Below are 21,213 nucleotides of genomic sequence, written 5' to 3'. Positions count from 1 at the left end.
CTGATCAAGCTGAGAGATTTGGAGCAAATTGCCTAGTATCTCTGAGTCTTGGGTTTTTCTTTGGAAAGTGGGTATGATGATGATAACGAATGCCCCCACAGACTGAGCCAAAATAGACAAAGGAGTTCTGTAGGATGGTGACTAGCTCTGAGATGCAAGGTCCATGGGTCAGTATTTTGAGTTTTCAGGCCCATAAGACTTTGAAAATGTCAGTGTTATCAACAACTAAATAGGGCAGTCAGTGGATTTCCACTGTATGGAAGATGAGGAAAGAAAGGGAACGAACACTTGCTGTTTCAGGAAGTATGCTGGAATTACAAAGGAATTACCCTTCACGACAACCTTATGAAGTAGGTATTTTAATCCCCATATAACAGTTGGCTTAACCAGAGCAAAAGATGGTGGTTTGAGTTTGAATATAAACCAAGGTCTACCTAAATCTAAAACGTGGGCTTTTTGAACTGCGTCATATTGTTTTAGACTGGTAAAGTTCTATTTTATTTCATTGGTTTTGGCCTAATATTCTAGTCTGAGACTATGTTGAATTTTTTTTTTTCTGAATTTTGATTCTAACATCTATCAAGTTAGTTACCCTCCAAACTTCGGGTCATCTGAAAGGGGGACAACATCAGTTTTGCTGAGATGGGGGAGAAAGATGGAGGAAGAATGTTTTGATGTGGAAAGAGAATAGATGGCCTTGGTTCATTAGGTTGGAGGCAAGCTTACCTGCCCAGAGTAGAAGTGGTATAGATATAACCGGTTGTGAAGTGGACATAAAAGTCAATGGCGTAGGGGACTTCCCTGGTGGCGCAGTGGTTAAGAATCCACCTGCCGCTGCAGGGGACACGGGTTCGAGCCCTGGCCCAGGAAAATCCCACAGGCCATGGAGCAACTAAGCCCCTGCACCACAACTACTGAGCCTGCACTCTAGAGCCCATGAGCCACAACTACTGAGCCCGCGTGCCACAACTACTGAAGCCCGCACTCCTAGAGCCCATGCTCCACAACAAGAGAAGCCACCACAATGAGAAGCCTGCGCACTGCAATGAAGAGTAGCCCCCACTCGCCGCAACTAGAGAAAGCCTGCACGCAGCAATGAAGACACAACGCAGCCAAAAATAAATAAATAAATTTATTTTTTAAAAAAGTCAATGTCATACTCTAAGAGCTAAGAATAATAGTGCAGATGAGTGGAGAGCAAAGGCTAGAAGGAAGTTAAGAACCAGGAACTGAGGTAATGAGAAGTGAGGAGGATGGTATAGGGGGACTAAATCCTTCTGTTAAGGAAAAAGAGAGGTTGGAGGAAAAAAACAGTAAAGAGAAAGTTGACCCACTCAGCTCATGTATTAGCTCTGGGAAGTCACAGGCAAGGAGACCATATATTGAATGACGAGATGGGAGAGGGCAGATTAAGGGAAATTGGAGATGAGATACCTTGTCTGAGGAAAGCACAGGGAAGAAGTAAGGATCTAAGAGAAGCCATATACCTACAGTGGAAAGCACTGTCTGCAGGGACAAGCCTTCCATTTGTACCTTCAATCTTACCATGTGCCCACAAAAAAGTTAAATGCATCCAAGTTTCTTTTGAATATTTAGAAGTATATGGTATAAACCAAGAATTTAAAAATCCTCGCACAGACTGAGATCACGTACTTCGGTGACAAGTATAGACAAATGCCATATTTTTAAAGATACTTAAGAGATGCTGACAAAAGACCACTTTTTAATAGGAGGAACCACATCTAGTAGTGGGATATTTCTTCTAAGAGAAACCCATATTCCTCAGGAAAGAGAGGACTATGGGGGTAGGCCTCTGCTCTGGGCCTAGGATTTCCACCCCAAGGTGATACTTAATGTTTTAGTTTGGAGCAAAACAGGAAGTTAACATTCATCAAGTCCGTTGCCCAGATAATCTGAAATCCCTCCCCGCTTGTTCGTGGACCACGGGCATGAAAGCAGAAGCCCCTCCAAGTCCACGCTTCTCACCTGTGTCACCGTAGGAAGCCAGGTGGCTATTTGTGCTGCCAAAATTTGTATTTCAAGTACCCAATTGTGAGTTAATTTCACTTGAATGCGGTGAACTACTCCAGACCCCACGTGAAAATAATCCTATTCTATAGTCACATCTCATCCCATCCATTTATGTAAAATCTTCAGTTTCATTCTTGATTTGTCTTTACAGAGATTAATGGTAAAGGGAATCTTTATCAACATTTGCCTAAAAAACAGTCGGTTAAAGAGTTTGAAGAGGGAAGCTAGTTTTGGTTTGATTTTAAAGAAACAGAGGGAGAGAGGCGCCGAGGAGCTCGGGCTTTCAGGTGCGGATCGCCGAGGCCCGCAGGTGTCCTGGGGCTCGAGAATGGACGACACGTTTCTCTCTAGTCTGTACCTGCTTTTCAGGGCCACTCGCCCATCTCAGACTTTATCAGTCGGTCGGGATATGGCTTTTGGTTATTCTCCCAGCCGGGGAGGCAGATCCACCGGGTGCAGTTGTGATCCGTGTCGGTTCAGGGCGTGTGTGCGCGCAGGAGGGGGGCAGGAGGGGGTGTGTAAGACCCCCTCCTCCGGGGTGTCTTGGGGCAGTTTCTCCCCAAGCTGCTGCCCCGACCTAAGAAGGTGACCCCTCCTCGTTCGGCCCGAAGTGGCGGGAAGCCGGGTCCTTAGAGGCGGCCGCTAGGAGAGGGAGGCTGTAAAACCTGGAGGAGGATCCGCTGCGCCCGGCCGGGGAGGGCGCCGGGGTTCGGGGCCAGGGGCCGCGGGCTTTCAGGTAGAGAACAGCCCCGCGAGCGGGTCCTCGGTGGCGCTGGGGGACCAGGGGCCGCGGCCGCGGCGGGCGGGAGGTTTCCGGGCCCCTCCCGCGCCGCGGGCTGGTGGGGAGATGGCGGCGACGGTTTCCCGGTTCCCCCGCCCCGGACGCCGATGGCGGTGCGTTCCGGCCCTCCCCCACCAGCTTCTCCCCCACGGGAGCCGTAGCCGGTGAGGCCGGGAGGGCGGGGAGGAAAGGCTAGAGGGCGGAGGTTGCGTGGTGCAGGCGGCGGCGGCGGCGGCGGCGGCGGGAGGAGGGCCGGCGGGCGGGCAGGGAGGAGGAGGAGGCGGGAGCCGTGTCGCACGCAGCTCCAGGCGGGGCAGCCCCGGCGGCTGAGGGACGCGGCGAGACCTTGGCGGGACGGGGATTTAACCGGGGCCGGGCCCAGCGACCAGGTGGAGACGTCGCCGGAGCCATTTAGGCACCCGGGAAATGCGGGTGAGTGTCGACGGCGCCGGGGCCGAGGAGAGTCGGCGGCGCAGGCCCGGCCCGGAGCCACGGTGTCGCAGTGACTGGGGCCGCGGCGGCCGAGCCCAAGCGCCGGGCGAGGCCTGAGCCGCCGAGCCGCGGCTGGGCGGAATGGCGGCTGGGCCGGGGGACTCGTGGGCGGAGGGCGCCGGGGGCGGGAGGGGAGCGCGCGGCCCGGCCCTGAGTCACCCCGGCCGGCTCGGGCCTGGCCGAGCCGCGGCCCCGGACGCGGGCACGGGGCGGTCAGGCCCGGACTACGCACTGGGAAAAAGCCCGATTCATGGCGCCCGCCCCTTTCCCAGCGCGACCGGGCTCGGGCCGCGGAGCCGGGCCGGCGGGCGGCCCCGGGCGGCCGGGCGTGCGAGCCTCGCCTCGCCTCTCCTCGGGCGGCGACCCCCGCGGAGCGCCCGGACCCGTGCCCTCTCTCCCTCGCCCCCTCGGGATCACTTCTCCCCCGAGCGTCGCTTGCCCCGGACTCGTGCTCTCAAGTAAAGTACTGGGTTCGCGCGCTGAAGGAGCCGTGGAGCCGGGCTCTCTGCTTTCCGGTTCCCTGCCCGCGGCTCCCGGGTTCCTCGCCCGCATTGTTGTGACTGTGCGGGGCGCTATTATTGGGTAATAGTCGCCCCTTTGCCCCGTTCTCTTGGGGGAGCGGACCGGGGAGGCGCGCAGGGATGCGAGTGCGGCGGCCGAACGGGACGGAGCCCCCCGGCGCCGGCCGAGCGCCCGCGAGTCGGGCCCGGCCTGCTCCGCCGCCTCGGCGCGTCCCCGGCCCTGCGCCCGGCGGGTGCGCGCGCTGACCCCGCAGGTAACCCGGGCGCCGGCCGCCGCCCGCGTGCAGGGGTCGCCCCGCGCACCCCTGCCCCCGCCCGGGTGTGCTGTAGGCCGAGTGCTGGTTCGGGGAGGAACGCTTGGTGAGCATTCCTTGAGACTAATCCCCCAAAGTTCGGGGTTTTCTCCCTTTAACGAGCTGTCTGCCAAAAAGAGGATCCTCTTTTCCGATTGGATCCCTGTTGTTGCTCGTAGCTCGCAGTTGGGGTTAGTGGTGAGGGTGCAAATGGGGAATTGTAGTTAACTTAACTCAAGTATTTATTTGCTCTGTGTAATTGCCCTTCCCCGTAGGGGCATTAAAACAGTCCAAGTTAGGAGTGGAGTAGTCACGCAGTTTTGGAAATACACTCGTCGGAGTCACAGAAGGGAACTAAATTCACTTTACGACCCCAGCTTCTAGGACTTCGGCATATCTTAACACGCTGCAAAAGCGTGTGCAGTTGTAAGGTTAACACTTCATTTTGTGGCCACTCCGTCTACCCGATTTTCCGAAATCCTGGAGCGTTTGTGGGTTGTGTAGCAAAATAGGGAATGTTGTTTAAAAAGCAGCAATATTTTGTCTAAAAAAAAAAAAAATTGGATATGACGTTTTCTTGATCTAAAAGTGTTTTTGGATATTAGAAAAAAATTTACTTGAACGTTCTATTTGTTGCTTTCCATGGTAAGTCGAAATAGTTGCATCGCATTTCAGATTCCGAAGCATGCAAACAGGAGACTGGCTTGCTTTAACTCTATTATGACCATTTTTGGAGGTTTCGAGAGAGAATGCTCATTAAGCTGGAGAGGGGTGGCTGAAATACTGTCTAAAAATATTTAACTTTTTTTTGTCATTGGAGTCATCTTTTAAAAACTTATGTTACAAAAAACCCCACAAAAAGCAAAAAACACCTTTAGCTGTAGTAGTAGGGTTTCTCACCGATTTGTAGTATCCTCTGTGTCTTAGGGCCACCGGCTCAGGTCCTTGCTGGTACACCCCCTTTCCTACCGCCCACCACCTCGGGGAACTAACAGCCCAGTGAGTGCCTGGGCTGATTCTGCAGTTTGCTTAGATATTACAGCCCCGTCGACTCCTTTGCCTGTTGCTGAATATTACCTTCTAGAGATAATTAACTTAGTCTTGGTTGCCAGTGCAACCTTACTTCCCATACTTTTCTGACTGAATTGCTTGAAGGCAGGAGATACTCCTTCTGTATTTTTGCATCCCCAAAGTAAATAGCATAGACCTTTGTCATGGGTACCTCAGTTGTTTTTTGCGTGAATAAATCTGGAATAATTCTAACTTACACCGAGTGTTTTGACTACCTCCGATTTTGGCTACAGAAGCAGTCACTGCGCTTCCATCGTGTAAGAATGCAAGCAAGCTTAATCATAATTGTTACTACTGCACCCCAGGAACTAACACGGTGCCCCGACAGAAAAAATGCTCAGGTTTTCTTCAGCTATGGCAATCCAGGAAAGTGCCAAGAAAACAAGTTGTGAAACTTTAATTTGCTTTTTTTTTGTTTCAAAACTAGTTTTAAGGTACAGATTTCTAAAATTTGTGTGTGTGTGTTTTTAAACAAGATTGAGGTCTTTCCCCTCAGGTTAAATGTTGCAGCCTTACCTTTGAAGTGAAATCCTTTGGTGAGTTAAGGCTCTTCCCTGTTGGAGAGATGATGCAAATGCAGTGGTGGTACTGGAGCCCGAGTGACCTTTCTCACAGGAGAGACCTTTCTTGGGTCCTTGAGGGCCTTTTATCAGAAGTTCACGCCCAGTTTGCCCAGCAGGCGTAGTATGCCTTTCTTTCAGCAAGGAAAGGTCAAAGGAATGTGGTTTTGGATTGAGGAGTAGTTACTTGCCATCCTTCAAGTTGAAAATTAGGGCCCAAAAAAACATAGTGTGTTTGTGTTTTATTCCTCGCTGTTTTGGCCCTGCATAGGTTCCAAGGCCATGGGCTTTCTACCTCAGCAATTGAGTCTGGAATAAGATGTCTTTTGGGGACCATTGTCTGAATTTTGACCTTGTCTTTCAGGTATGCCTGGAGAAAAGAATGTACCATTTTTAAGGACCAATTTGAAGTTTACCTTGTTTTTTTGTTTGTTTCTTTGGGGGGGAGGGATATCAGGTAGTTTCTCAACAAATTCTCTTCTTTCGTTTGCCTTTCAAAACTGAGAAGTGAACATGAAATGAGGAATAAATCAAATTTAAATAAAACCTTAGGTTTATTACTAAGGATTTAAGCTCTTTGTTTATAATGTGTCCATTTAATAATGCACACTATAAACAGAATTATATTTGACGGCTTTTAAATTTTTTATTCACAGGGATATAGCTTCTGAAAGAGATGTGTGTGTGATTTATTCATGTATTTTTGCTGAGGTGTAGAAGATGTTGCTTGGGAGAGACGACATGGGATCTGGTTTGAACTTAACTTTGCTGAGCCTTTTTTTCCTCATTTATAAAGTGAGATGGTTTTTAATTGACTCTTTTAAGTTTTCTTCAGGCCCTCAACGTCTGGGTTCCATGCGAATGCCATAGCTTCTAACGTTAACAACATTTGAGGAACCATCCTATAAAGCGTAATCTTACTCGTGTTTGAGAAGCAGGGTTGTGAAGCCTAGGCTTGGCGGTCATTTAAATGTTTTCCTTTGAGACTCTGGGATCAAGTGAGCAGAGTCTCCTGGCAGCTTCCCCATCACTGCAGCGCCGGTTCCCAGAATTGGCCTTGCTGCCCTTTCCTCATGCTCTCCCTCTGTCTCGAGTATCGTGTCCCCTTCCCGTCACCTGACAGACTCCTGCTGCTTTGGAAAGGCTCCTCTCAGGTCCTGATGCTCCATCGGGGTGGGAGCCTTCCCTGGGGTCCCGTGAGGCCCCGCCCAGGTCACTGTCCTAGCAGTTAACCTTGGACTAGACTTGTGGTTCCTTTGGAATAGACAGACCTCCTGTAGGGCCGGGACCTTGTGACGGGCGGGTGTCCCTGTGCCAGTGCGCTGCCTGCTGCAACTCGTGTAACTCACACTTTGTTCACGATCATCGACCCACTTAAAATCTTGACCAGGCCCCGCAGAGTGTGGTGCTGTTGTTCAGTCCTCTGACGGCGTCGGAGAAGCAGCTGAGGCTTTGGGTGGTTGAGATCAGGCCTAGTGAGTGGTGAGGCCTGGGTTAAAACATGACAGGGAGACTCCAGGGCTCCAGCTTTTAACCGGATGCTCCCAAAGTGTCTAATTTATACGAAGGTGGAAGAGGAGAAGAGAGCAAAATTGAAATGCTTTCAAGATTGGTATCTTATCGTTGATAATTAGGACCGAATTCATTATGCAGAACTGGGTTGCCTACCAAGAATGAGCTTATTCTTCTTGGTCTTTTAGTAACTGGGGGACATTGAAGGGGAGTAATTGGGCGCTGATGGGACAGAAAGGAACAGTTCTGGAACTTTGGGACTATTGTTAAGTTGGTGTGATGTGACTCACTGGCCTTAAATTTATGAAACCGTTTAAGACTGTTCGTATCTAACAAGCTACGATTTTTAAAAAAGGCCTGTGTCAGAAAATACTTTGGAAAACAGATTGTATGAAATGTGTGCTTAAAATGTGTATGTACTAGTGAAAATATTTAAAGTAGTAAAGATGGTTGTAATTTTAGGATGATGAACTTGTGTGTTTTTAAAATGTCTCCCCCACCCAAGTTTTTATCTTTTTAATAAATTTATTTATTTATTTATTTTATTTTTGGCTGCGTTGGGTCTTCGTTGCGGTGCGCTGGCTTCTCATTGCAGTGGCTTCTCTTGTTGCGGAGCATGGGCTCTAGGCACGCGGGCTCAGTAGTTGTGGCTCGCGGGCTCTAGAGCACAGGCTCAGTAGTTGTGGCGCACGGGCTTAGTTGCTCCGTGGCATGTGGGATCTTCCCAGGCCAGGGCTCGAACCCGTGTCCCCTGTATTGGCAGGCAGATTCTTAACCACTGTGCCACCAGGGAAGCCCCCCACCGAAGATTTTAAGAACCAAAAGATAATACAAATGATCTCAGGATGGAGGAAACCTCTCAGCATAACACCGAAAGTAGGAACTGTAAAGGAAAAGGCTCTTTCCATTACTTTAGAATAATTAAACTTCTGCAGGTTAAAATGCCATAAACAGAATTAAAAAGCAAATGACAAACTGAAAGAAATGTTGTAACTTACAAGTAAATTTATTTTGCTTACTATAAAAAGAGGCCTTATAAAACTAAGGTAAAGACAACGCCCTCCCCTCCCCCGTGGGGAAAAAAATGAGCAAACTGGTAATTTTTAAAAGAAGAATCAAGAAACAAAAAAATTTCAGCTTTACTAGCAGTACTCTTAGAAGAGTAAATCAGTGAGATACTGTTTTTAAAAACTTGGGCATAGATTGAAAAATAAGCCACTTCTGGTGAGGGTATGGAGAAATGAGTCCATCCATTCATTGCCTGAAAAAGAATGATTTTTCTGAGAGAACTATGTAAAAAAAAGAAAAAATATATATATGTATTTATACACTTTGAAATAGCTAATCTACTTTTAAGGATTTAGTCTAAGAAAATATAAAAAATGATTGATTAGTATTCTATCATGGGTACACTATTATTTAATGCTTTCTTACTGAGCATTTGTTTTCAGGTTTTGCTATTAAGGATTATGATCTCAGCATTTTTAGATAAATCTTTGCATTTCTGTAATTCTGTATTCAGTGAGACAAAAACATGCTGTAAAGCAGTATATGTAATGTTTAAATTTTTCTTTTTAGTGTGTATGTACATTTTTTTAAAGGATAATAAGCCAAAATGTTTTTAGTGATTATCTCTGAATAGTGGAATTATGGGTTATTTTTAGTTTATTCTTTTGGTTTTTATTTTTTCGTCCAACTTTCTACAGCACACATGTATTTATAATGCAGTGGGTTAGCTTATGAAGACAAAAGACAATAGAAGCAGTGAGCCTGCTTCCGAGCAAGATGTTTCGGCTCACTCAGTTCAGTGCCGGAATCACTCTCGTGTTTGCTTTATTTGCAGGTCCCTTGCCAGGTGTGTTGACACGTAGGGTAAATATCTGACTCTCAACCCTCAGGTTCTCCTTGCAGCTCATCTTCCCATCCCCCCATCTTAATCCTTCAGCTGCTTCACTCAAGTTTCACAGCCTCCATGAAAACTGTCTTAATCTCATGAACCTCGTTTATGTTTTGTCATTTTGTTGAATTACAGCAGTGGATTATGTACTAGTGAATTGTCTTCAGTGTGGAAGTTTCCTTTTCTTAGAGATGCTGTGAACTTCCTGTCCTTTTTTGCTAACTTTACAACTCCTAGCAATAGTAGATGGATGTTCAAACCTGTCATCATTATGCCTAAGAATGTAAATTTGCTAAAAATTAGAAAAAGTAAATTCTTTTGACACGTTTTGTGCTGTAGCCTGGAACATTGAAACGTTACTATTGATTTAAGAAACGTATTCTAAATGACACAGATTAGGGATACTTTTGGCCATCTGAGAAAACAGGTGCACAGAACGTGTCCCCTATTAGCTAACATAGTTAAGTGTGCCTGGGCAGCTTCCAGAAGTCAGGACGTGGGAGAAAAGCCAGGGAGCTCAGAGCCCCCTTCCTGCAGTGGGGAGGGAGGCCTGCTCTGGTCAGACTGGAAGGAAAGGTTTGAAATCGTGGATGAGGCTGAGAAACCGGAGACTGCGGACTTCAGTCCCAGCTGGAGGCCTTTCCCCTCCCCGAGCCCTGAGTTTGTCTTTGGGAACTAGGGGACTTCAGTTTGGGGGAGGGTGGAGAAAAAAAAAGTCCAAGAGTGATTTCTTCTGACTTCTCCGGTCTTATAGAATCATCTTGCCTGTGGTAATAACCACTATTCCTCGGCGCTTAGAATGTGCCAGAGACTGGGCTGAATCCACTTTGGCGGCTTTGGAGCTCTTCCCCCTCAGCTTTCTGCTTCTTGCAAATAAATGCCTCATTTTGGACAGAAGTCTTTCCTTCACTTCCCAGGGTGAAGGTAGCCTTGGACACTCGGTGCAGGAATGGTTCACTAGTCAGTCATCAGATAGAGATGCCTGAAACCAGAGGGTGATTAACGTCTACCCACAGGGAACCCAGAAGTCAGAAGGGAGGGCTTAGGGGTGCTGAAGACGCCTGGCCTGATGACCAGTTTTGCCGCCGTTACTCCTCAGTGGTACCTTTGCAAGCGTCCTGTGTGTCGGTGTCTTTGTCCTGTGCAGGATGTTGTGTTTTTGAATGTCTGCAGTTTAACTGGGGCATTTATGGTGAAGCCTGTCACGCCTGTCATCACTTGACATTATGAAGCTTTGTTGAGTCACTATTATTTTTATAATAAAGGAGCTCAGCTTTACCACTCCCTGCATTTTCAGTAATTTTTTATTTGCTTAGAGCAGTATTTGCCCACCTATGTTCTGTGACATGGAAGATATTGGAGTGGAAGGGAAGATCTGTGAGTAAATACATTTAGGAAACGCTAGGTTGCATATTGAGGGGCTTTTAATATGTTAATGTGCATTGAGGGTCTTATAGGGAGACATCTATTTTACAGAGACTGTGTATCTTACAGGATATGTGTGTGTATGTACTTGTGTATGTATGTAAGGTGTACCCTTAGTTTAATAATAGCCTTTGGGGGAAGAAAACCCAACTACCATGTTAAAGAGTGTGTTTTGTTTTGTAGAGCACATACTGATTTTAGAATCAGAGATGTGAAAAATGGCATGCCATGCCGTAGAGGCGTGGTCTGGAGTAAACGGCTGTGTTCGCTTCTTCCCTCTTCAGTGGAGCGTTGATGAGCATCTGGAAACACCAGTGTTCTCGGGAGTAGTGTGGGAAGTGCCGCGGAGATCGGGATCCTCATGGGTGCGGAGTTAGACGTGTAGCTGTCTAGAAATGGTTCCTGCTTCAGTTTATTCCTGGTCCAAATATAAACCCTAAATGCTATCACAGGAAGTCTCTAAGAAATTTTTTTAAGCACGTGGACCAGCATTAATCCATCCTCACTACTGAGGACCCAAACAGCAGGATCAAAGCACACATGGTTCACATTTTCTTGGAGGTGTCATAATGTTGAAAGCACTTTTTAAACCTGGAAAATGCTGGTTGGTAACATTAACTACAAAGATGTTTCAAAATTTTTAAAGTCTAAACTGCCAGAGTTTTCAAAGCACTTCAGTCCATTGAGACTCAGACTTGGCTTCTCTTCGTTCAGGTTCTGTTAGATTCTTTCCTGTTATTTTAAATGGGTTCCCCTGCATGTCTCGGGCTCAGTGATTTCCAGAGTGTGAACACCGTTCGCATGATATGTTTGGAAAGTGTAACCAGGTCTATTTTCTAGAGCGTTTTGGCCCCTTTAAGGAGGGGATGTAACATGCAGTGTTTTCCAAGCTTCTGGACCAGGTTCGCATCCTTTTTTCTTGAGTCATCTCTTGGCCTTAGCTTCTGTGGAGAATACTTTGCTCTTCTGGTTCTGTCTTCTTCTCTAAATGGACGCCCAGGAAGTACCTCTGGGACCTGATTCTCCGTTCTAGTCCACTTTGCTGTGGGGTTTTTCAGTTCTGTTTCGGCCGGAGCGGTTCTGACAGTTCTAGCTGGCAGCTGGTTGCCTCCCAGCTGAGCCCCAGTGGCCTCTCTACCTGCCCGCAGGGCTTCCCCGTGGCCCACCTGCCCTCCCCACCGTCGCAACCTCCCCAGACTGATCTCATTTGCTCCCCAAGCCACGTCCAGCTTCTCTGTTTCGAGCCTTCTCTCTGAGACTGTGATGTTCCGTATTAGTCACTACCGAGTATTATTAGTTCCTCCTTCAAAATGCCCTGTCTCCATCCCTCCCTCGTCTGGTTCTGTCACCAGCTCCTGCTGCCTTGTGTTCAGGATTTTTCATGGCTCCCTGACTGCAGAGTCTGCCCCCAGCGGGTGTCGGCGTCACCACGACAGGCAGGAGTGGGCTCCGCTCTCCGTCCTCGCCAGCCCTTCAGTACGTCCCATCTCATCCCCTTAAGCTCAGAAAATACTGCAAGTCGGGCCGTGTGCTCGGTGCTGATCCGCGGCACTTCTCACTTGAAAGCGGCTGGTGTGGGTGCCGGTTCTTTGGCGTGTCCTCCTTCTTCCAACCTTCTACCCATAAAAGTGAGATTTCAGTAAAGCAGACCAGTTTGGGGAAGTTCTGTTAATTTTGAGATTTAACCTATAATAAATTATAAATGAGAAATTTTCTTTTGATAGGCTGACTTATGGAAACAGTCTATGACTAAAGAAGTCACAGGTTCTAACCAACAAACCATATGTTACACCGTTTCATTCTGAAAGTATGGATGTGGTGTAAGATGAATATCCACTGTTGCTTTTTATGGTAGATTTATAGGTGAGTGAGTGTGTGTCTAACTAGGATGGTGGATTCCCTTAATAGTTGTAAAAAATGATTTTAAAACACATTCAGATGACTCCCTTGGCAGCAGTTTTACATTAAAAAGAGGGTTTTTCCCCCCAAAATGCAGAGGCAGATTTGTGTGTTTTGTGGGCAGTCTAGTGTAGACTAAGTGAGTATAAGTGCATACTCGGGGTTTGTGATCTGAAAAAAATTAGTCCTAAAATGTGCTTCTTTCTATAGTTCGTTGCATTTATACAGTACTTTGCAGAAGTTGATTTATTTGCAAAGTTTTGATGTCTAAATTTTATTGTAAAAATTGGATCATGTTTGTGAAGCTCAAGTCTTCTAAAGTGCCTATTTTTTATATAAATGAGTTCTTGTTAAACTGTGGAGGAAATCTGCATTTTGTGATTTTGATGTTCTTTTAAAAAATACTAACTATATTTTCAACTGGGAGCATGATTGGATGGTTTTCAAAATAAGCTATTTGAAGCATAAGCTTGAAAACCTTGCTTGAGAAAATATACGCAAGTTAATGAAGTAAATTATGTGAAATCAAGAATTTTGACAGACGTTTCTCTGAGGCTTCTCCCACCAAACAAGCTTGACTGTAAAGATGATGGTAGTGCCCCAGTCGCAAGTAGTGTATTGATAGAAATCTACCAATCTCAATATGTAGGATGTTCTTTATTCTTATTTAAAATATGAGGTTTAATTATTGTAGAAGTGAAATGAGCTGCTTTTGTCTCTTCTGCCCCTAAACAGTAACCGAAAAAGCCACTACTTTTATAGTGACCATAAAAACAAGTTGTGCAGATTATGAAGGAAATTCACTACAGGTTTTTGCAACTAAAAAGAAACATCATGACTAGGACCAGTTCAGCTGAAAAAAAAAACACAAGTGAAAAATGCTAGACGCTTCCGTCAGTTTCAGAGTCATTTTCTTAGGTGAGGCTGTTACAGGTTTTACCAGACTTTTCCCCTTCTTATAGGTGTGGCCAGATTGTTCTCAGTCGGAGTGGGGAGCAAGATTTTTTAACCACCCCCGCCCCCCGGAAAGGAAAAAAACCTCCCTTATCGGAGGTTATCAGATGGTACGTTTTCATGAACTCAGAAGACGCGCTCAAATAATTGAGAGACTGAATTTAATCTGTTTATCCTTGACAGGTGCTAAAGCCAAGGTTTAAAAGCACACTTTTGTGTATTATGTACCTCATCATACCCTTTCCCGGATATTTAGAAGTCTCTTGACTACTTGCTGTTGTTGTAGCTAGTAAGGACACTTTCAACAGGATGCTTTTTATCAAGTCCGCACTGCACGTGTGCACGGGGTGGGGCTGGGTGCAGACCCCCAGCAGCGGTAGGTGCCTCTGGCTCTTCATGACCCCGCGTGGCCAGAAGCACCACCCAGGCGCCTAAAAGAGGGTGCCGCCAGATTGCTCTCGTACCTTCAGTAAGGTGAATGAGTTGGTAAACTGTATTCAAAACGTGAAAGCTCCAAATCAAATGGAGTGTAGAGGTGGGGCTGTTTATTCTTTTTGAACCAATTTGTAGTGAAGTGGGAAGTGTCTTGAAAATTCACTTAGCTAGAGGGAGCTGCTGGTCAGAATTTGTTTTTAATTTTATTTGGTTTTGGCTGTGTTGGGTCTTCGTTGCTGCGCACTGGCTTTCTCTAGTTGCGGCGAGCGGCGGCTGCTCTATGTTGCGGAGCACGGGCTGTACTCGTGCGGGCTTCAGTAGTTGTGGCTCGCGGGCTCTAGAGCGCAGGCTCAGTAGTTGTGGCGCACGGGCTTCGTTGCTCCGCGGCATGTGGGATCTTCCCGGACCAGGGCTCGAACCCGTGTCCCCTGCATTGGCAGGCAGATTCTTATCCACTGTGCCACCAGGGAAGTCCCCTGGTCAGAATTTTTGAACTTAAGATAATTTATTTGTATTAGTGGGAAAAAAAGTAATGAAAAGCCTTGAAAACCCAGATTAGATGAATGATCTTGTTTGCTTAGTGATGTGGTAACTTTCAAAATCTGCTGACTTAGCAGATATTATTTCCGGGCCTAGCACTCACCAACTACAGGGCAAACCGTGGCCACACAGGAGGGAAATCTGCACATTAGTTGAACAGAATTGTGGGAACTGTGAGTTGAAACATTTCATTGAAACGAAAGTGACAGCGTGTGTGGTAGAACAGTGCGTCCTTTACTGAAGCAGGATCCTCACCAGGAGTGGGAGAGACCTGCCATCTGCATGTGACATGTCATTCTGTCTCCCCAGCTGAAGGTCCGTGTCCAGATTTCCACCCTCGGTGGCCTGAAGGTGTTTCCTGTACCACCAGCATCCTGGTCATCTCAGAAGTGAAAACGACTTGCTGTCTGTGTCTGCCTGTCTGTTGTTAGGCTGGGTCCTGATGGCGCTGCGGCACCAAGACAGGAGAGAGACGCTGGGGTGCTGGTGTGGAGGGAGCGCTCCGCCGTAGCGGGCTTCCAACCTCAGTGGATTCGCTGAAACAGCAGCTCACCCACTAACTAGGGTGAGGAACGGTTTTCAAGCTGGTATTTTAGAGCATTCTACTATGTGTATTTGGTGGTGGAATGAAAGATCCAGATGGACTTTAAGAACCAGTGAAATTTCAAAGAAAATCTAAACTTTTACAACTGCTTCTGTCTGGATCCCCAGGTCCGTCAGAATACAAGGTTCCCTGTCTTCTGATGATGGGTCCACTTTGGTGGGAATTTGGGAAGTACCCCTGGTGTTATGTTATCCAAGGGTATTGTGCAATTTTCAGGCAACATTACTTTACTTCATTTTGACTTACACGCTAGCTTTGACATTTCCCCCTGAGAATTTTTTTGTTGTTTTATTTAAGTACCCTGTTAGGAATTTTGAGGACATCTGATAACCTTTGTTGAAGTGTTAATATGAATAGTAGCAAATACTTACTGTGTGTCTGGTACCCTTCTAAACAGCTTATTTACATAACTCATCTATACCTGCCCACAACCTTATAAGATAGGTACTGTTATTGCCCCATTATATATATGTCTGTCTGTGTTATAATTGCAGATAATTATAGGCACAGAAGTTAAGGAATCTGCCCAAGCTCACACAGGCTGTGAGTTGAGGAACCAGAACTTGGGCGTCCCCTCAAACATCCACATGCACTTATAGATTAACTATTTGAAATAGTCATGTCACTGTGTAATGTCACTCTGTGCTTCTTGAATTGTTTCTACAGTAAGAATTGCATTTTGTAGGTTAACTCTGTACATACACAGACATAACTGAATTAAAGATGCACTGAGCAGTACTTATGTTCTATGAGCTCTTCTCTTTTTCACTCTTTTGAAAAGTTCCGGTTACCATTTACTAAGCTGATTTCATGGCCCACACGTTAATGGATTGCAGTCCTCAATTTGAAAAATATGCATGGTGTAGATAGTGATCAAATGTAATACTGTTTTTCCTTGTTTTAAAGTGAACGAAAATGCTTGGAAATGAAATACGTGCAAGCACCAAGCTAGATCATTGAATAAATGTCCCTATAAAAGCATTGTGCTGAAGCTGAGAGCGGAAATTCGGTCCTTAACAGTTAAAGCTAGTTTATATGGACGAGCCAGTCAGTCTGCATAGCACCTGTCAAATATTAAGTGGTTATGGTCACCTTCAAGCTTCCTAAAGCAATTTATACCAGTGATGCTCGTGTCATCCCACTGGAAGTCACACAGTAATTAAAATAGGAAGAATCTATATTCTAACGGAATTAAGATTTAATTATAACTTGAACAATACTTAAGGCTTTGAGTGCTTGTATGTGGATTTTTAGGATTTAAAAAGACTTATTAATTAGTTGTTCAAGTACCAAGAATAAAAATTGTATCCTAATTCCTACGATGCTCATAGGAGAAAATTCCATACTTAATGGCATCCAAAATTTCTCATGATTATAAAATTGTATGTGTGTTTGGGGGAATGCTGAATTAGCATATTTCTATGTTTATATAATATTATATAATTAGGTATTTCTATGTTTATATAATATTATATAATTAGGTATTTCTATGTTTATATAATTAGAAGGACAAAGATTGATCTCAAGGAGAAAGCAGCTATGTTCCCTCATTTCGTATAAGGTTGAAGGCCTACCTACTAATTTCAAAGCTCTGCTAGTTTTTAGGAAGTGGGAGAACTCATAAAACAAACCATGAAGATTTAAATACATTTGCTCACATCCTACCCCAGGATGGCGGGTCCTTGCTTCTTCACTTTCCAAGCCATCAGTTTTACAGTTTTTATCGCCTGTTTGAATAATTTCTCTTAAATTTTATACATAACGTAAATGGTGTGCCTCCCCCCTCCCCATTTTTCTCAGTACTGTTACTGTGCTGGGAGAAAATGAAATTACATGTAATTAACATGTTCTAGCTTGCTTCTTTGTAGTTGTGTATGCTGATGGGCTGGATGGGTTTGGGTTTTTTTTTTTTTTAATCAATCTATTTACTTATTTATTTATTTTTGGCAGTGCGCGGGCTTTCTCTAGTTGCAGCGAGCGGGGGCTACTCTTCGTTGCGGTGCGCGGGCTTCTCATTTCGGTGGCTTCTCTTGTTGTAGAGCACAGGCTTCAGGCACACAGGCTTCGGAATGCGTGGCAGCCAGAAGTTGTGGCACACGGGCTCAGTAGTTGTGGCGCACAGGCTTAGTTGCTCTGCGGCATGTGGGATCTTCCCGGACCAGGGCTCGAACCCGTGTCCCCTGCATTGGCAGGCAGGCGGATTCTTAACCACTGCGCCACCAGGGAAGTCCTGGGTTTGGGGTTTTTTTAAGTATCATCAGTGATTCAGACGTGTCCCCAGAATATTTGGAATCATCATTTCCCCAGTCTTTCTGGAGCCCTGCAGTGTGCCGGGGCACTGTGTTTGGTGCTGAGGATTTAGCTGTGAATTAGGCCCCTGCCTTCCAGCCACAGAGCAGAGCCCATGAATCAGAACTATTACTTCTATTAAAGTCTGAAGGTCTGGGGCCAGATATTCTGTTTACAAAGAAGAACCAGTTATTGATATACTTTCCATTTTTACAGTAACAGGTATAAATGTAAAATCCACTTGCTGACATATCCATTATTCAGATAGCAATTATCAAAGTAGCCTAATTTTCAATTAAGAAAAATAAGCAAACATAGTATTTAATATTCAGTACTAGCTTTTTGTTTACTTATGTTTTCTAGATTATGAAATGCACGTTATTTCATGAGCAAAATATAAAGATCAAAAGTGAGCCTCTTTTCATTTTTTTGTTTTGATTTTTTGGTTTAAGACTTTCTTTTTTCTTTTTTTTTTTTTAAGCAGTTGTAGGTCCACAGCAAAATGAAGAGGAAGATACAGAGATTTCCTGTATACTCCCTGCCCCAACACATAAACAGACTTCCCCCGTTATCAATATCCCCCGCCAGAGTAGTACATCTGTTACAATCAAACCTCCATTAACACATCATAATCACCAAAGTCCATAGTTGACATGAGGGTTCACTCTTGGTGGTGTACGTTTTGTGGGTTTGGACAAGTGTATAATAACGTGTATCCATCACTGCAGTACCGCACAGAGTAGTACACTGCCCTAAAAATCCTCTGGGCTCTGCGTATTTATTTCCCCACTCCCAACCCCGCCAAGCTCCTGGCAGCTGCTTGAAACTTTTTACTGTCTCCTTAGTTTTGCCTTTTCCAGAATGGCATATAGTTGGAATCACACAGTATTATAGCCTTCTCAGAATGGCTTCTTTCACTTAATAATGTGCCTTTAAGTTTCCTCCATGTCTTTTCATGGCTTGAGGGCTCATTTCTTTTTAGTACTAAATAGTATTCCGTGGTCTGGATGGACCACAGTTTATTTATCCATTCACCCCGAGGGACATCTTGGTTGCTTCCAGGTTTTGACAGTTAGGAAAAAAGGTGCTCTAAAGATCTGTGTGCAGGTTTTTGTGTGGACATTAGTTTTCAACTCCTTTAGGTAGATACGAAGCAGCACGATTAATTGCTGAATTGCTTGGTAAGAGTGTGTTGATTTCTGTACGAAACCACCAGTCTGTCTTCCCAGGTGGCTGCACCATGTTGCTTTCCCACCAGCGGTGATTGAGAGTTCCTGTTGCCCCACCTTCTCACCAGCATTTGGTGTTGTCAGTGTTCTGGATTTTGGCCGTTCTAATAGGTGTGTAGTAGTGTCTCATTATTTTAAATTGCGTTTTCCTGATGGTGATATAATGTGGAGCATCTTCTCATATGCTTATTTGCCATCTGAATATCTTCGGTGAAGGCTTTGGCCCATTTTTTAATCAAGTGGTTTTCTTACTGAGTCCTAAGAATTTTTGTATTGTTTTGGTTAACAGTTGTTTATCAGATGTTTCTTCTGCGAATATTTTCTCCCAGTCTGTGGCTTGTTTTCTCGTTCTCTTGACAGTGTCTTTCCCAGAGCAGAAGTTTTTAATTTTAGTGAAGTGCATCCTATCAATGATTTCTTTCATGGATCCTGCCTTTGGTGTTGTATCTAAAAAGTCACACCTTACCCAAGGTCATCTAGGTTTTCTCCTATGTTGTCTTCTAGGAGTTTTATAGTTTTGCTCTACTTTTCTTTTTAAGGAAGGTTTTGCAAATATTGCATGAATAATGTTCAACATACCAAAAGTGTCCTTGCATTTAATGGGTTAATCATTTTCTGACTAAGATCAGGTGAGTTAGATGGTTTCATCTCCTACTACACTATTGTTTTTTGAGAAGGAAGGGAGAAAAAGAGCTATTGGTTGGGGAATTCCTACTAGGTACCAGCCATAGAACTAGGCCTTTTTACATACGATGTCTCATTTAAAACTCTATAACAGCTCTGGGAAGTTGTTTGGGTCTTTAATTTCAAATGAGTTAACAGAATTAGAGCTGGCATTGAAGGAACCAAGTGTGCCCTTGTAAGTGAATCTGACCAGCAGTGCTCCCTGGTTTTGGGTTGTCTGGATTTGTCTGTTCTCTGTAGTAATCGGTGTAGTATTTTCTCAGTCCCATGTGGGCGTGATCGGAGTTGGGGGTCATCTTGAGATCACCAAGGGGACCCCTGCAAGAGGGCAGTGGGAAGTATGAACTTCAGATCAGATTTTGAATTCAAAGCTTCATACGTTCAACTGTGAGACATAGCACAGAAGTTTTATTTGAGACAGCTGTTGTAATTATTGGTTGTATATATATATATATTTTTAAAATTTTATTTTTGGCTGCGTTGGGTCTTCATTGCTGCACGCGGGCTTTCTCTAGTTGCGGTGGGCGGGCTTCTCACTGCGGTGGCTTCTCTTATTGCAGAACATGGGCTCTAGGCGCGGGGGCTTCAGTAGTTGTGGCTCGTGGGCTCTAGAGCGCAGGCTCAGTAGTTGTGGCGCCCAGGCTTAGTTGCTCCACGGCATGTGGGATCTTTCCGGACCAGGGCTCGAACCCTTATCCCCTGCACTGGCAGGCGGATTCTTAACCACTGCGCCACCAGGGAAGCCGGTTGTATATTATTTTTGAATAAGATATGTGATTTGTCTTAGAAGTTGAAACATGATAGTTGTCATGTTGTATTCAAATAAAACTTTATAGCAGTTATGCTTGTATACTGGCCTTAGGATTTAAAAGGAACACTCATGTCTCTCGCTTGCATTGTGTAACGGCGGATGGGGTCATAAGTCATCGCGTTGTCATCGCCCGAGCTAGTCCTGGGTCCTCCTGTGACACCAGGTGTCAGGAGAGGCAGGTTTCCAGGGGCCCCATCGGCAGCAGAGCCGGCGCCTTCTCCCGGCTGTTAGGGGCGTCTCCGTGCGGCTGCAGCCGGCTCCCACTCTGGAGCCGCATTCTCAGAGGTACCTGCTCCTGGCACCTGCTGCAGTCAGCGACTTTCATCCTAGACCTTCTCCCTGATTGATCGCAGCCTTTGACCGTGTCGAGGACTAGAGGTTTCGTCCAGCTCTCCTCCCCGAGCTTCTGTTCTCTGGCCTCTGGTTCTCACACCTGTGTCCCCCCGGCTCGCAGCACTCCTCTCTCCTGGGGGGCAGGGGGAGGGGGGCTCCCCCATGTCCTTTAAATACAGGTTTTAGTTCTCATCGCTGTGAAGTTCTTCCCTTATGCTGTGAAGATTTCATCCACATTAATGCAGACAGTTTTACCTTTTTGCAGATTACCACATTTTTTCTACAGGTGTGATTTCCTTTGGGCTACAGTTCTGTATTTTCAAAGTGCCTGATTGAGCATTTTCATTTTGGTGTTATTTTTTTTTTAATTGCTTCACATTCATCATATCTAAAATTAAGTTTCTCATCTTCCCTTTAGATTCAGGCTTCCTCACATAACATCAGTTTCTTTTAATAATATGACCTTTTTCTTTTGGGTTGTTTCTCTTTAACCCTTTTACCCCTGGGGTTTTTCCAGCATGAGAATTTTTTTAAATGAGTGTTCAATTTAGTGACATGAGGAATTTTATAATAACAGGTTTATGAATGTCTAGATGATCATCACTTAACCTAGAACTTCCATGAGACTTTGTGCTTGTGAATTCCTATTTATTTACAATTATATTGTTGCCAGTTATTACCTAAAGCAGAGAGCACAATTGGTTGAGACTCTATAGGCCAACTATGGCTCACAGAGATGTTTTTATAACTTTTACAGTGTAACTTTTTGCTTTTTTCAGTCATGAAAGATGTCCAACAAAGAATAGCAAACTTCACCCCTGAGAATTACACGTTAACGTATTTAAAATATTT

At 45.2% G+C, this 21,213-nt stretch overlaps 2 protein-coding genes across 4 annotated transcripts in view; both read left to right on the top strand.

The window, feature by feature from the left end:
* Positions 1-2,851: 2,851 nt before the first annotated feature.
* Positions 2,852-21,213, top strand: part of CUL1 (cullin 1) — a 110,861-nt gene continuing 92,499 nt past the window's right edge. The window contains exons 1-2 of one of the 3 annotated variants that reach the window (XM_036863425.1): positions 3,075-3,244; positions 14,721-14,976. The gene's annotated coding sequence lies outside the window, so the exon portion shown is untranslated. Of the gene's footprint in view, positions 2,977-3,074; positions 3,245-14,720; positions 14,977-21,213 lie in introns of those variants that run through there. The other 2 variants (XM_036863426.1, XM_036863423.1) reach the window with 2 other exon arrangements.
* On the top strand, positions 3,256-12,164 carry LOC118900749 (myosin IC heavy chain-like). The gene is made up of 2 exons (XM_036863439.1): positions 3,256-3,762; positions 10,767-12,164. Exons 1-2 carry the CDS (start codon positions 3,386-3,388, stop codon positions 10,876-10,878), a joined length of 489 nt encoding a protein of 162 aa, XP_036719334.1. The 5' UTR covers positions 3,256-3,385; the 3' UTR covers positions 10,879-12,164.

Source organism: Balaenoptera musculus, chromosome 9 (genome assembly GCF_009873245.2).
Source record: "Balaenoptera musculus isolate JJ_BM4_2016_0621 chromosome 9, mBalMus1.pri.v3, whole genome shotgun sequence".
Taxonomy (NCBI): domain Eukaryota; kingdom Metazoa; phylum Chordata; class Mammalia; order Artiodactyla; family Balaenopteridae; genus Balaenoptera; species Balaenoptera musculus.
The sequence above is the reverse complement of the archived record's forward strand: the minus strand, read 5'-3'. Positions and strand labels throughout refer to the sequence as shown.